This window comes from Patagioenas fasciata, chromosome 1, assembly GCF_037038585.1.
Source record: "Patagioenas fasciata isolate bPatFas1 chromosome 1, bPatFas1.hap1, whole genome shotgun sequence".
NCBI lineage: Eukaryota > Metazoa > Chordata > Aves > Columbiformes > Columbidae > Patagioenas > Patagioenas fasciata.
Genome location: NC_092520.1, coordinates 74410610 through 74425824, shown reverse-complemented (window position 1 = coordinate 74425824; position 15215 = coordinate 74410610). Strand labels below are relative to the sequence as shown.

At 52.5% G+C, this 15215-nt stretch overlaps 1 protein-coding gene across 5 annotated transcripts in view; it reads right to left on the bottom strand.

Annotated features, from left to right (window-relative positions):
• BOC (BOC cell adhesion associated, oncogene regulated) overlaps window positions 1-15215 on the bottom strand; it is a 57094-nt gene that overhangs the window by 5962 nt on the left and 35917 nt on the right. For 2 of the 5 annotated variants that reach the window (XM_071809108.1, XM_071809094.1), the window contains exons 4-11: window positions 9671-9817; window positions 8926-9069; window positions 8023-8316; window positions 6923-7195; window positions 5934-6232; window positions 3051-3219; window positions 2091-2201; window positions 764-970 (exon numbers count right to left, since the gene is read on the bottom strand). In XM_071809108.1, coding sequence (XP_071665209.1) covers window positions 764-970; window positions 2091-2201; window positions 3051-3219; window positions 5934-6232; window positions 6923-7195; window positions 8023-8316; window positions 8926-9069; window positions 9671-9817 — 1644 coding nt within the window. The remainder of the gene's footprint in view (window positions 1-763; window positions 971-2090; window positions 2202-3050; window positions 3220-5933; window positions 6233-6922; window positions 7196-8022; window positions 8317-8925; window positions 9070-9670; window positions 9818-15215) is intronic. The other 3 variants (XM_071809096.1, XM_071809101.1, XM_071809107.1) reach the window with 3 other exon arrangements.

Sequence of the window (15215 nt, the reverse complement as noted above, 5' to 3'; positions counted from 1 at the left end):
TGTCAGCACAGACCTGGCTGTAGAGAGAGGCTACATCTTCTCCAGAAGGCAGAGAGCCTACAGAGAGGTTTTGATCGAAGTACAAACACTGAATAGCCAGATTTCAGCCATGTGCTAGATGCACCCTGCTTGTTTTGCCTTTCCCAATTCTTGTCTGGATGGTCTGGAGGCCAGGCAGCAGTTCTGGAAGGTGTGTGGTAGATTCAGAGATGCCTGAAAGGATGTTCTGACCCAAAAGCAGGTATGAGAAGGCATCCTTCCTCTACTACTACTAACTACACAAACATCAGTTAAAAGCTCAAAGCCTAAATAATTTTTACCAAAACATTGTTTTACTTGTCTTTAAGTTGGGGTAGATATGTTGCCTTTTTAAGCTGTCCATCTCAGTGATGCTGTCTTTTCTCATGTGAAGTGCAACAGGAATTGTGCGCCCATCTGTCTTGCCTGTGGCTAAGGAAAGTTCTGGCCTGTCTAGTAAATGGCAAAACCAAATGCCTTTAGTAACTCTATCCTGTAAGACAGAAAATACAGCATGCACAAGCCTCCCTGAGGGAGGTCAAATCTATGCTGGTCTTTGCAGCTGGAGAAATTGGAGAAGCATCTGCAGGTTTTCCCCATGCACCTAAGGCTGGAGCTGGGGAGGCTTTGTTTTGCTCACACATGCCGGGGCTGAGCATGACGTGACAGATGGCTGACCATCCTACAGGGGCCGCACAGCTTTCCTACAGACCTCCGGGAAGCAGGGAGGAGAACACCTGCCTACCTTTCTCCAGGCCCGGGATTTCAACAGAGAGGCGAGAGGGAGGAATGTCACTGGTGGCCAGGACCCAGTCTCCCAACTTCTTCAATTTCTTATATTCCACACGGAAAGACTGGATGGGGAACCCGCCATTCCCACGGGGAATCCAAGTCACATACACAGAAGTCTCTGATGCCACAGAGATGGTTGGACGATCTGGTGCCTCTGGAGCTGCACAGGGTACAGAAGGACATAAGGAAATGAAACACACTCCTCTCACCCTCTTCCTTCTGTCTCTTCATTAGAGCTGGCACCCTCCTCACTCCTTTCAGTTTGTGCCCTGTAAACATCTTTTACTTGCTTCTTGCTCCATTTCCACTCCCAACTCAAGCAGGATGAGATAAGGTTTGAGGAGTGTACACCCATCATGGGAGGGAGAGCAGTGAGAGGTGTGGATGCAGGGCTGCAGACAGAGCAAGAGTCCTGGCTGATGTGGAAGCAGGGAGACTGACAGTGGTGCCACATGAGTGTAGGAGATGAAAACACAAGAGATTGAGAAGAACCAGCTGAGGGGGAAATAGGGAAAAATTCTGAACTGTAGACATGTAATTTGATAGGAAAACAAAAGATGCGAGGGAAAGAGATGAATGGAGCTGTGGAGATGAAAGAAAATGCAACACATGAGTAAGTGTGGGGGATTGAAGAGAGGGGGCTTCACAGAAAGGATAAGGATTGAAGCAGAATTTCAAAGAAAGAGGAATGGCACTGGTGAATAACAGTAGTGGCAGACATAAGTTGGGAAACAATGGATTGGATTAACCAGTAAGGAACCAATGTTTCTCCAGTACAGCAAAATACCCAAATGGAGCACCCTGCACCCCTAGAGTGGGCACTAACTGCCCCTTGTCAGGGCTTGGCTGAGCAAGGAGGATGCCAGGACCTGCAGCGATTTGTCTCCCCTTTCTCCCTCACGTTCCCCCAGCTCCCGCTGGTGCACGGCAGCTTGTTGCTCCTGTGCACTGCACATGTGCAGACTCCAGGGCAGGGCCTTCTGAACCCTCCATGTGAAACTCGGCAAAAGACAGAGTTTCTGACAAGTTCTTGCATTAATGGTGGTGACAGGCAGCAGAATCAGCCTGCTCTCCTAAGACAGTCTGCCTGCCAAGTGCAGTGGCAGAGGTGTCTGAGAAGGACCTCTCCTCACCAGGAGCTAGAGACCACCCATCCAGCTTCACACAGTATTGCATTATCCAGCAGAGACTTCAACCCCAGCATGGTCTGGCCACTGTCATCAAGAAGAGATCCAGCACCCCTCACCCTCCCTCCTTGCCCAGTTCAGGGAGAGCCTTACGGGACAGACGGCTGTTGTCGGGCTGGTTACTGCTCTGAGTGCTCGTGCCTGGGTCGTCCTTCTGGATTTGCTGCTCTTTGCTGGCAACAATTTCTGGTTTGGGGCGCCGGCCTGTGCAGAAGGGAGAGGTGGCATCAGTGACGCGGAGACATGGCCCAGAGTTAATTTTTGCTGTGATGGGCAAACACAGCCATGATGTCAAGGTAAGGACTCTCTTCAAACAGCCTTAGGGGTTCAAAGCACTCCACCTGCAGGCAGGAACTAAAGCAGCACGTTTGTTAAACTGTTAATAGGTCCCCCCATATATTTAATTTTCTAAAACTTTTAATTGGTTTTCTTGAAATGTTACTAGATTTCTGCCTGAGAAGGTGATAACTAGCACAAGACTGGGGCCTGAGGGGAGATGGGGAAGGTTGCTACAAAGGGAAAGCCATTCCCCACACCTGCTGGAGACGTGAAAAGCAGCTGGGGGACAGAGGGACTTAGTGTGGACATTTGGGACATCCTTTTAGTGGCAAAGATAGCTTGGCACCAAGCAGACTGTATGGGAAGGTTAAAAGTTTCCTTTAGTGCAGGACAAGCTTTTAAGGACAGATTAGACAAACATCTGTTGGGAACAATCCCCACAGACTGATCCTGCCACCAGGCAGAGGATGGATTAAACAAGCTCCTGCCATCCCTATTTTCTTCAGTTCTGCAGGTGTCCAGCTGAGACACAGAGGGAGGAGGGGACTTAATCCAACCCAGGCACAGGGGAAGACCTGATTTCCCCCATCCCATTTCAACCCCACTCTCCACTTTTCCTTCTGACAAAGTCACTTTAAGCTGAGGGCAGGTGGGTTTCCAGACCTGAAACAGCCCCTTTGTCCTAAGGCTGGTGCCTGTGCCTCAGGCCTGGGTGGGACATCTCAGAGGGGCTCTCCCCTGACTGAGAGCAAAACACCCAGGGAAACGTTTGACCTTTACCAGTCCGGAAGGTCACCATGGCCGTCTGTCCCTCGCCGGCGCAGTTGTGAGCGGCCATCTCCACCTCGTAAAGGCTCCCAGGGTCCAGCCTGGTGAGGGTCAGGCGGTGCTGCGAGGCTGGGATGTCCCTCACTGCCCAGCTGTCCGAGGCGTTGGTGACCTGCTGAGAGACCAAGGCAGGCATTGCAGAGCTAGGGGCAGGCTGGGCTTCTTGCCTGCACTGAGCTCAGAACCCTCCATAACAGGTTGTGTATCAGCCAGGGCTACCCTCTCTGCCTGCAAAGGAAGGACATGATTCCAGCCTGATTTTGCAAAGCTGAGGGATTCAGTAATAAGCAAGAGAAGTCACCAAGCACCAAGGTGTTTTCTTGACCCCAGAGGTTTTTTCAACCCTGTCCTGTCTGCAGGTCCCCTCTGATACCACAGCCCCTCAACACGCACAAAGCTCTGGAGCGTGCCCACAAAAGGCAGCATTAGCCTGAGGCCTGAGCTGCTTTAGGAGCCCAATCTCCCCTGCAGCCCAGCTGCTGAGCTACTCATCCAGACACTGGCCACTGCCATGGGATGAGGTACCCTGGACCTAAATCATTTGACTAACAGCTTTTTATCCAGTTTTATCCAGCCTCACCACTGGCACATTCTGGCTGAAATAAGGAACCATAATGTTTGAGCACAGGTTTCTGCAGAGAAGAGAGACCCTGTATGGCCATGGCCCCCAGAAAGGCTTGGAAACATGGTTCATTTTCCACTGATGCCCTATGAAGAGGGGGAGGGAAGGTGGGACCTTCCTCTTTCTCCCCAGCTGCAAGGATAATATTTTTGCAGGCAAATAGGCAGGACACTGAAGTGACCCGGTGCCGAAAGGAGCATTAGCAATGCAGGCAACACAGCAAAACGGAAATGCCAAGACTCTGCCGTATCATTCATCTTCTCCAAGAGTTTGACACTGACTGATTAATGCCTGCCTCGTTTTATTTTTATTCTCCAGTCTGCAGAGTTGTGAGGCCAGGGAGGGGAGCCCTGAAGAGTGCTAGTATCCAGGAAAGAAAAAGATAAATTCTTAAGAAACAAAGATAATGGTTGCATGGCATCTGTCTGCTTGCAGGCTGCTGAGATTTTAGAGGCAGCGTAAAAGCAGGGAAAAAGAGACATCCATAGATATTTTCCAGAGGAGAAGCAGACCCTTGCCCAGTGCAAATACATCGTACTTTCTTTATAGCCATCTTTCACAAAGAGCTTTTTCATTTGTTGCTGAATTGATTCCTTCCCTCTCAGCACACAAGCTTTTCCAGCCAGAGATGTCAAAACCAGATCATTATATAACTTGATCCTAAGGTTCTCTGATAGAAAGAGACTCTCTCTAATCAAGTTTAAGGGTTATTTGGAGTAATTCCTTTCCACACAATCCTTAAGCATCCTGAGAAAGAGTCTCCAGCTGAGAATTTGGACTACACTGAAAACATATTACTGCAAACTGCAGTGACCCATGGTGACCTTCACTGCCCTACAGCCCCTTCCAGGTGAAGCACTGAAAAACAAATAAAATATGGACAAACTCCAGCCTGCAAGTTAAGATTGTGTGCAGAATTGGTAGTTACATGATATGCCATTGGGGGACAAATCTCTTATTGTCAGGCAAACAGAGCCAATAGTCTGGTGATGCTTTTGGCATCTTTTGTTTTTTATTGAAGCTTGCCCTATTGTGTTCTTGTGTTGGCATCTCCTGCCTTTGTTTTAAAGAGCTCTTTAAAGAGATGGTTAGCTGAAACCCTCAGCTTAAGTTTTGTTTAGAAAGAAATCAAGGATGTGCAGGGATTATAACAGACTCCTGTTATACCATATTTTCACAAAACTAAACAATTCCAGGAAAGTAGATATATATATATTCACATATAATTGAAAACGGTGCCTTGCAGTGGCTGGGAATCCAAAACACGCCAGATCTGGAACATACTCAAACCCCAAAGCAAAGCCTGCCTCTACTGCAACTCCATGCCTTCCCAAAGGAAATACAAGCAGTAAACAAATAAATTCAAGCTCCTTTTTTCCCCACTTATCCCCAGCAAAACGGGAAGAGATGCTCTATACCTCAAAAGCGGAATTTTTACCTCAACAATGCTGCTGTGTTTAGAGAAATTGCCGGGCTACAGCTCTGCCTGAACTTTGCCCGTGGTGCTGAGATGCACCACAGAGGGCAAGGGCCCTTGGGCTCAAACAAGGCTCGGCAGTGCACCATGTGCTCATGCCGTGCCACCAGCCCAGAGACATGCTCAACGGTGCTGCCTTTCAGTTTCCAGAATAAAACCGGTGGTCAAGGACCTTCCCAGAGGATTTGGCACGGCCATGACAGCTCTCTGCCAGCTCCTCACAGTCACCGAGCACAGGTACTTCAAAGCTGCTGAGCTGGTCACGTACATGCAGCAGCGAGAGGCTGCTGCTCTGTGTCCTGCAGCCTGAGCCTTTCAAGGCAGAGATGTCCCCGTGGCTTGTGCTGAGCCAAAAGCACTACAGAGCAAGGCACTTCACAATCTGGCCTCAGGACTTCCTACTCATATAAGCACACAACTGGGAACTGGAAGTTCTTCAGATGGGAAATACCTGTGTGTGCATAGGCCCTCTGTGTGTTTAGGCAGGTGGGGACCACTATGGGTTCTTCCTGGACAGCTCGGCAAACCTCCTCTTGCAGCCTATACTCATCACAGCTCAACAGGCTGAGGCTGCAGCTGAAGAGGTCCCACCAACCAGTGCCACCAGTGAGCGATGGGTGCCCCCACCCCAACACACCTGCTCACGAGGTATGAAAATGTGTGGTGAGGCCACAGGCCCGCCTGTGGAATGGCGCAGAGGAAAGATGTGAGCAGGGTGAAACAGCAATACCTTGCGATGCTTCACCACATAATAGAGGATGGGGGCTCTGCTGTCAGGCCGGGGTCTCCACACCAGATCGTAGCTGTCCGTCTTGGATGTCCGAGGAGAACTGAGGATGATGGGGGCCTCAGCTGGAGACACCAGCTCACTGTTGGCTGCACACTGTGGAGACGCTGCCAGTGGGGTCGTCCCAGGCTTTGGCAGTACAGCTTTATCCAGGGGCAGCTTTAAGGCACTGTCCCTGGAAGGTGGCGTTGGAGGCTGAGCCGAGCCCAGCTGGGCATCTCGCCCAGGGTTGCGTGTAGCTCCTGAAAGACAAGGTGCAGAGGCAAGGTGAATGCTCATCCCAGCCTGCGGTGAAAGCAGAGCTCCTTGAACATCTCAGAAGACTGGTGCTACACACCCACTGCAGCACAAGTATCTTAGACATATCAGGTCCCAGGCAGTGCTGCCAGCTGTGTCACTCAAGATGTTCACAACAATCTCTCCTTTTCCTGCTATAAACCTAACAAATCTCACCGGGGCCTCTCTGACAACAGCCCTTGGACACATGGGGCTTCCTCCCCCTCGGAAGCCCCTCTTACCCTGGGTAAGTTCAGCAGGATCCGAGGAATCAGCTGGTACCTGTCTTACCCCAGTTGAATCCACCTGCATCAGTGTTTATGCTCTTGCTCAGTGCAAGCTCAGAGGTAGAGCTGAGTAAGCCATGGGGCAAAGCACTACACCCAGACGGCCTCTCATGTAAGAAGGAGCTCAAGTACGCACACGTGGCGCTGCACTTGGAAGCAAAACCCCTACCATCTGTTCCTACAAGGAGATATGGAGACGCTACTCAAAAAAGTACTCGAAGTGTAGGGTAAAAGGGAAGGAAGAGCAAGGCAGCTCCAACAGAAGCAGGAGGGTTACACACCAACTTTCTTCTGCTGCTGCCTCTGCTCTTTCCCTGTGTGTTTAGGTTCTAGGATGGAATGGTCACAAGCTTGGAGAGAAGGACCTACCTGGCCTGGCTGTCCTCAGTTGCACCATGGCTTGCGCGCTGCCGACCTCGTTCTCCGCCATGCACTGGTATATGCCGTCATCCTCGGGCCCTACACTGACCAGTCGCAGTGCCTTGCGGGACAGCCGCAGCCGATGGCTGGCAGAGAGGGGGACAGCGTTGCGCAGCCACATGACGGAGGGCTGGGGGTTCCCTCGCACCTCACAGGTGAACTTGGCGCTCTGGCCCCAGGGAATGATCTGCTGGGACAGCTCCATGGTGACCTCCGGTGGCTCTGTGCGGGGGAAAAAGCAGGGCTGCTGAGTGTCACTTGGCAGGGAGGACAGCACGGTCATGGTTTTGTGCATGCCTCTCTGGAAGGGACAAGGACAGAGTGATGCAACTTCACCCCATGCCGAAGTCCCACTCCCCTTGTGGGGGCCTGCAGGTATCTCCTTCATTGCACCTCCCCTTCAGCATTCAGGTGAACTGCAAGGAGAGGTTGCCCAAGGCCATCTGCTCCTCTCAGATGACAGCAGCCACCTACAAGTCCGCCTTTTCTGAGCTGAAAAGCCACTCCACAAAGGTTGTGCTTGTGCCAAAACAACACATTGGCACCTGGATGAAATGCAACCCAATAAAATATAGGCTTAGCCTCCCTAATGCTTACGAGAAGGGGTAGGTTGCATGGCAGAAATATTAAAGGTGGAGTATCCCTTACATTTCTCACACCATAGGTAGCTTCCTGACAGAACAGAATGAAAAAGCAAGATGATCTTATGTCTTCCCTATGCCAATGTCAAATATGACCAAGAAGCAGTCAGTCCTCCACTAGAAAGTGTTAGAGAGCAAACCCAATGCCACAAATGACAAGAGAAGAGCTTCTGCAGATGAAGGGAGGATCCACCATCTCCAGCCCATGGTGGGAGCCAGGAGGGAGGAACTACCACCCTCAAGGAAGAATTTGTCCCATCTCCTAGAAACCGGAACCCCAAGAAGAGGTCTGCATTACATTGTGGTTTGTCCAGGGAGAGGAAGAGTACAGCAGCACTAGTATTTTCCTCTGAAACCAGTGGAGAAAGTTCAAGCCCTTCCCGAAACAAGGGTGACGGTAGCACTCACCAAACACTTGCACATTGTAGAAGATGAATGCGGCTCCAGCTTCCCCAACCCCATTGTCGGCTGTGCAGCTGTAGGTGCCCGAGTCTTCCTCACTGGTGGGGTCAATCAGGAGGTTGCTGAGCAGGAAGCGCGTCTTGTTGTATGCAGAGACACTGGAGCCATCTTTGGCCCAGCTGACCCGGGGTGGGGGGATCCCGCTGGCCACACACTCCAGGATGAGGCTTTGGCCCTTGGTGACAATGATGGTCTGAGCTTCGGGGGGGTAAATTATCCGGGCTGCCTCTGCTGTGGAGCCTGGTGAGGAGAGGAGGAGGAAGGAGGTGAGTGAGAAGGAAGGCGGCCAATGGGAAAGTGCCCTGTGCACGGAGGCGTAATGGTAGGGCTGGAGTGCTGCTCCCATGTGCTGGGGCAAATAAGCAGCAACATGGGCCAAGAGGCCTCAAGGGATGTGTGTACACAGCCATTGGTCTTGGCAAAGGGCCTTTGTTTGCCCATCACCAAGAACAAATCCTGAGGAATCACAGAATCATTTTGGTTCGAAAAGACCTTTAAGATCATTGAGTCTGACTGTTAATGTAGCACGGCCAAGTCCACCTCTAAACCACCTCCCTAATAACCTCATGTATGCGTCTTTTAAAGGTCTCCAAGGATGGTAACTCTATCATTTCCCTGGGCAGCCTGTTCCAATGCCTGACGATCCTTTCCATGAAGAAATTTTTCCTGATATCCAATCTAACAGCAATCCCAGGAGCGGACCTTGAGGCCTTTTGCTGCTGGAAAGGAGTTTTCTCAGCAACTGACAATGTTGGTTCACACAGAAAACCAGCTGTGAAGGCACTGGTACACGCTTCCAGGGCTGGAAGCACTATGGAGAAGACATGCAGTACAGGTAGAGCAGCTTACGTCTCACACGGAGCCTCTCACTGGAGACGGAGGTTTTCACCTCCTGCGTCACAGGGTTGTAGGCAGCACATTTGTAAGTCCCCTCATCCTCCTGGCTGGCATTGACGATCTGAAGGTTCCCGGATGGCATGATAAGGTAATTGTCTGCAGAAAGAGGAGGTGGCACATGTTCACAAGATATACTTCTGTGCAGACTCCTGGAAGACATGCAGGACCGTGAAGAAAAGCTGGACAAGCAGGGAAGGAAGAAACAACATGATAACACCAACAGCACTGAAATGACCCCTTTTGGTTCACATATCAGGGGAGAAATGATGCAGTGATTGAGGGAATAGAGCTTCAGGTGAAGTTAGCTTGTCACAGGTACATGCAGTAGATGGAGTGAAGCTGCAAAACTCAGATCCAAATTTAAAAATTTCCCCAAATTCAAAGTTGCCTTTATCCAGGCTGGGCTGGAAGAACACTTCACAAACATATGGAGATGCCCAACGAAGAGTGACACTGTGCATCACCAAATTCTGCTTCCTTTCACCTTACTGCAGGCTGGTGTTACGCATGGCTCCCCAGTACCAGGCAGAGGGGACATCAGGGAGATCTGGCAGAGACCCTAAACTCACCTGTGCTCAGACCAGCGGCAAAGGGATAACGAGGAGGCAGCAGGCAGAGAAAGCTACTGCTAGTAGGGAAGGGTAAAAATGAGGGTCCTGGGAGAGGACCCAGCAAGACAGACCCCTGTGGCACTCACCTCGGGAGGCCTCTAGCCACTCCTGCTTCACGCTGTAGCGGACCTGAGCCTTGGGGTGACTTTCAGGCAGGTCGCAGGCGATCACGGCCGTGTTCCCTTCATCCACCTCGATCACATGCTGGCCATCGAACTTGAAATCTTTGAGATCTGCAGAAAGAGTGATTGACAGGGCATCTCAGTGGCTGGCTCACCACCTTCGTGTCAGCTCATCCTCTCTCTGCAGACCCAGGGCTGTTTCATTGTGGTGCCGGCAGAGGACCGCCATGTCCCCAGCAGCTAGGGAACTGGCCTGGTTTCAGAGCTTTATTTCTTTTTTCTCCTCCTCCTTCCTACAAATGGATAACTTGAAACACAGCTTCTGAAACTGCCTGCTCCATGGCTGAGAAACTGGGTGTGAAAAAACTTGGCCTGAGAGGAAAAAACGAGCCAAATTACTGCAGCAAAGGGCAGCCAAAAATGGTCCTTCTGCTGCCTGCTATTTCAAACGTCGCTGCCGTCCTGCTACCAAGAATCTAACTGTAGTCATAGCTCAGGGAGCCCAGGCTGCTTCAAGGGTGTACAGAAGCCAAGTGACATGGTGGGAGAAGGTGTGTGAATGCTGGATCCTCCCAGCACTGCCCTGAGCTCCTCCAGTGCCTTAGCAGCTGGTGTCTTTGCTCCAGGCATTCTCACTCCTATCAAATATCTCATGGTCGAGGGCTGGTTAAGCATGAGACCTTGCATGTGCCCGAGCAGTGCCCATGCCCCAGCTTAAAGAACAGGGACTTCGCAAGGAAAGCAGCTCCTCCTCTACAGGGCACAGCTGCTCCCTCCCTAAAGCAGCCGTGAAAACACCCCGTCCCAGCATGTGTCCCTCTCTGAGGCTGTGATGGGGGTCGCTCCCCCAGCAGGGCCGATGCAGGCAGCGGCACTGGAAGCACAGGGATGGGTGGAAGGAGCACCTGACTTTTTGTGTTCTTTTCCCTGTTTTTAAAAAGCACGAGCAACTGAGGTGAAACGCTGCAGATGTGGCAAGGCAGGGAAAATGCCAGCCTGTCCCCACCAAGCCTCTCCAAGATGAAACCAGTCCCCACTCTTCCTGGCCACGATGGCAAATCTTGCCGGGGCACTGCAAGCCCAGAGTTTGTCTGAGTCAGTCTGTGCTGGAAGGGAGAAAGTTTTGTGCCAGAAAAAAAGCGCCACATGCACATTTTTACAGTGCCGTGCGCCAGCCCAGGCGACCACTAGTGACAACTGCACGTCCTGCTGTCACTCACAAATCCTGCTGTCACATCAAGGCTCAAGTCGGACCATCTTCCCTGGGACCCAGTGCTAACACTCGTCTCCTGAGCGGCACGCCACTAAATCCAGACAAGACCACACTTCCTTTTAAAAACCCCACGCTAAGGCAGCGCTTCGCATCCGTCGGCACGGCCACAGCCATGGGCTGTCAACAGCTCCCTCGCCCCTCGAAACCCATCCCGGGATGTGGCGCCCGTGACCTTGGGCAGTTTGGAGAGCTGGGGGGAGGCAGGAGGGCTGTCGGCAGGCGGACGGCAGGCAGCCTCCCTTGGCAGCCCCGGCCAGCAGAAAAATGTGGTTTTGTTCTCTGGGAAATGCAGCAGCGCTCCAGGAGCAAAAGACAACTCTGGCTCCAAGCTTCTCCCACCCACAGTCATGGAAAAGTGACATGAAATTTCTCAAGCAGACTTTCTGATTAAAGCAAGATCCTTCATGGAGTTTAAATAAAAACCAGCTCTCTTGGCAAGGCGGCAAGAAAGCCTCCCCGAGCGCGGCGCGGAGGGGCTGCCAGGCGGCTGCTGGGGGAGCCAGCGTTCCCGGGCCCAGATCTGAGGGAAGGGGAGGAGGTTGAAAAAGAAAAAGGGGAGGTTTTGCAATGTCATAAAAATGATTTGCAGCGAACATGCTTAATACTTCTGGAATTTCTTGGCATCGTTCAATTAAAAAAAATAATAAGAAAAAGAAGGAATACGGGTGAACTTCAGAAATGTGATTAATCCTTTAAGACAAGCTGAGGAGGGGAGCCATGTTTCCACTGGGTATTAAAGCCAGATGAAGGTTAACTCTTAAGTTGTGAAAAGCTGGCAGTGCCTCTCACTCCTCCAACAACGAAAGTTATTGCTGGGGAGGGGAAGGGTGCGGGATATTTTCTCTTCTTTGCTTTTTGTATTTGATGAAGGAATAAAATAGCAAGAGCCACAGAAATGGAAAGAGGTGGAGAAGAGGCGAGAACCCAGTGTCTGCCTGCCCACATCATGCATATTTCTCCCATCAACAAAATATAAACGAGCATCAGGAAAATTAATGTGCGCCTTGGTGGTCTGGATTCATCACAGCCAAATTAAGATTTCAGAGCCAAGGCACAGGCTCCAGCAATGCTGGCAGGGATCTGCACACACACACGCGTGCACGCACGCATGGACCCCAAAGAGGAGAAAGGGCCCAGGAGCCTGGAGAAAGAGCAGACCCACAGTCCTGGCACAGCCGAGATGGAAAACGATGTCCCCGTGCCAGGAGACCCCTTGGGACAACCTTGGGCTGGGTGGACATGGGTGTCCCTCACATGCAGCCCCTGAGATGGCAGCTCAGCCCATGGCTCTCACAGCTGCAAGTGCTGCAGCCCCGGGGAGGTGGCGGGACCCCCGAGTCTTCCTGCCTTCCCCTCCCAGCGCAGCCATGGGGGATGAGGGGCAAAGCTGTGGATGGAGAGGGAAAGGACAGAGAAAAGGCATCCTGGGGTGGCCTGGGGAGCAGAAACTGGGCGCTGCTCAAGAAGCAGAGTGAAATCGGCAGAGGAGAAGGGAAAAACATCAGGTCGGCACCGGGACAAGCTATTTTCCAATACGCAAGTGTACTAGCTTCCTGCCAAGCTGCTTCCCTAAATTCCTGCTCCCCCACAGTGAACAAGAAGAATGCTTTATTTGCCAGTGGGTTTCGGTCACGGGCGGTCTCAACCATCCCGCTCCCCACTCGTACGGGCACATACAGCCCTGCATTAACACCGATGGGTCGTCTGGAACTGGTATGGGGTGTCTGGGGGCACCACTGGCCCTGTGTGAGGGGCACCCCCTGTACGTGGGACACTGACCCCCTTCACACAACACTTTGCACTTGGCCCCAGAGCAGCAAAATGGAGGCGACCATGTTGGGCTAGGACACACAGTTTTGCCCTGGGGGCTTCAAATGAGCCCCCTCTGAGATGTGGGGAGCCAACACATGCCTTCCCCCAGCAGGCAGCAGAGTCAGGGGAGGAGAAGGAGAGGGTCAGTGTCAGGGGGATGCAGCGCTCACCCCTTTGGCTGCCCAGCTGGCAGCAGCCATGCCTCATGTCTAACATGCAATTTGCACCTTGGGTCTGACTCCCGCCGCAGCTGGGAGAAACCACATCCCCTTCTCTACTGGCTGGGTTTTCCTTTCCATATGGCAGCGCCCGGTGTGCCAGCCCATGTCCTTGTCCTTAAAAGACACACTTAACCACAGGCAAGCAGCAAGTCCTCATCCAAAAGCCACCGCCTGGGAGGTGCTGCGGACAGACAGTGCTGCCAATCCCAGCCGTGCTGGGATAACAGGGCTGTTTTTTTCCCCCTTTTTTTTTTTTTTTTGTTGTTTTTGTCGTTGTTGTTTTGTTTTCTTTAGAAGGGAGTGCAACCGAAGGACAGTGCTTGTGTCCATCTACACCCCTCTCTGAGGCACATCGGGGTGAGCCGGGGTGCAGGGAGGGTCAGCCCTGCTGCTGGCTGTGCCGCTGTCATCAGGGAGGGAAACCAGCTGAATCCCAGGGCTGGGGGCCAAGCAACGAGGCAGGCGAGACAGACCAGATTAAATGAATGGGAGACCATAAATAATTTCAGAGAAGCCATAGTAAATAGTGCTGGCCCTCAAGGTGGAAGTCCTCCTTGTTGTAGGGAAGGGTGAAGGAGGAAAGGCAGGGGCCCTGAGAAGGGGAATGGGCAGGGATGGTGGACCCCAAGCCTGAGGGAAGGCGCCCTTCACTGATCTCCCCTTGAATGACAGAGCAGCCCTGGGTTACAGCTGTCACTCCCTGCCTGGTCAGTGCCACAGGAACCTGGGCACCTGTGCTGTCCCCATCACCCCTTGCCATCTTGAGGGGACAGGCACAGCCTTCAGGCCTCCCACCTGCTCACGCACCCCCAAATGCATCCCCCCTGCCCTGCTCCACTCCCCCATGCTGCTTTGGGCTTATTGCACAGCCCTCATGCCACAGTTCCACCAGCTCAAGCAACACCAACTGTGTTTTCCTTCTTTCTCCTCCTCACGCCACCTCTGCCCCCAGCACCAGAGCCCCCCCGTGCCTGCTCAGCAAATGCTTTTCCAGCGTGCAGTAGCCCCCTTTCCATCCTCCCACCATCCCCTCTGGGGAGCCATCAGAGGAGAGGCCCAGGCGGAGGAAAATGAATGAGGCTGTCTTCAGAAAGCAGCTGCAAATTCCTGGGGGATGCCCAGCCCGACCTGGTGCAGGGTCATTGCCTGCCAGCACCACACGCTGAGGCCCTGCTTCCTCTACGTGCTGCCCCAAACCTGAGGGCTGCCCTCACCAGCAGTGCTGATGGAGGGACATGGGGCCCATGAGCCTCACTCCTCCCACGCCATCCCCAGGACACCAGAGACCTACACTCCTCTTGTCCCTGGCGATGGCGGATATACTGGAACAGGTGGAGTCTGTTTGCTGCACCCCTCATCTATTATTTTGTTTTTAAATGCCACATCTATCCAGATCAGGCTTGCTGTTGTGCTCCCTGCATTGATTTTGCAAGTGCACGGCTGAATGGTGGGAGCCGCATGGCTTTCAGCACTTCTGCCCACCGGCTTTGCTCCAGCTCCACCACCAAGGGCTCACGACCTTCTGAGCCTTTTGCTGTTGTAAGACCAGCCCACAGCACCCTGTTCATGTCCCTGGTAGATTTATCTGGCCTCACCAGAGCCCAGGGCAGCCATACCTTTTTCATATAGCATCTCCACCCAGGAGAGGGGCTGGAGCAGGGCTTCTGGTGTCATGGCACATTTGTCACCTGCAAGTGGGCATAAAAAGTATCCTTCTCTTCCTCGCAGCTCTCAGCTGTGTGAAGGCTTAGGGCCTGGCTCAGACAACCAGGAATATCTCTGCCCCATCCAGTCAAGCTATCCTGGACTCCAGCCCATTACTGACGAGCTGAAGGGCTGCACCCAGGGCCATGCGGGGCTGATCTTGCACAGCACACCAGCAACCAACAAGTATAGGATAGTGGGGGTTGGAAGGGGCCTTCAAAGGTCATCTAGTCCAACTCGCCTCCAATGAGCAGGGACATCTGCAACTAGATCAGGTTGCTCAGAGCCCAGTCCAGCCTGGCCTGGAATGCCTCCAGGGATGGGGCATCTACCACCTCTCTGGGCAACCCGTGTCAGCGTTTCACCACCCTCATTGTAAAAAATGTCCTCCTCATGTCTAGCGTGAATCTCCCCTCCACGGGCTGCCAAGGTCAACTGTGGGATCATGGAGCACCAGATCAGCTCTAACCATACTCAAAGTACCCAAGTAGTGCCTGAA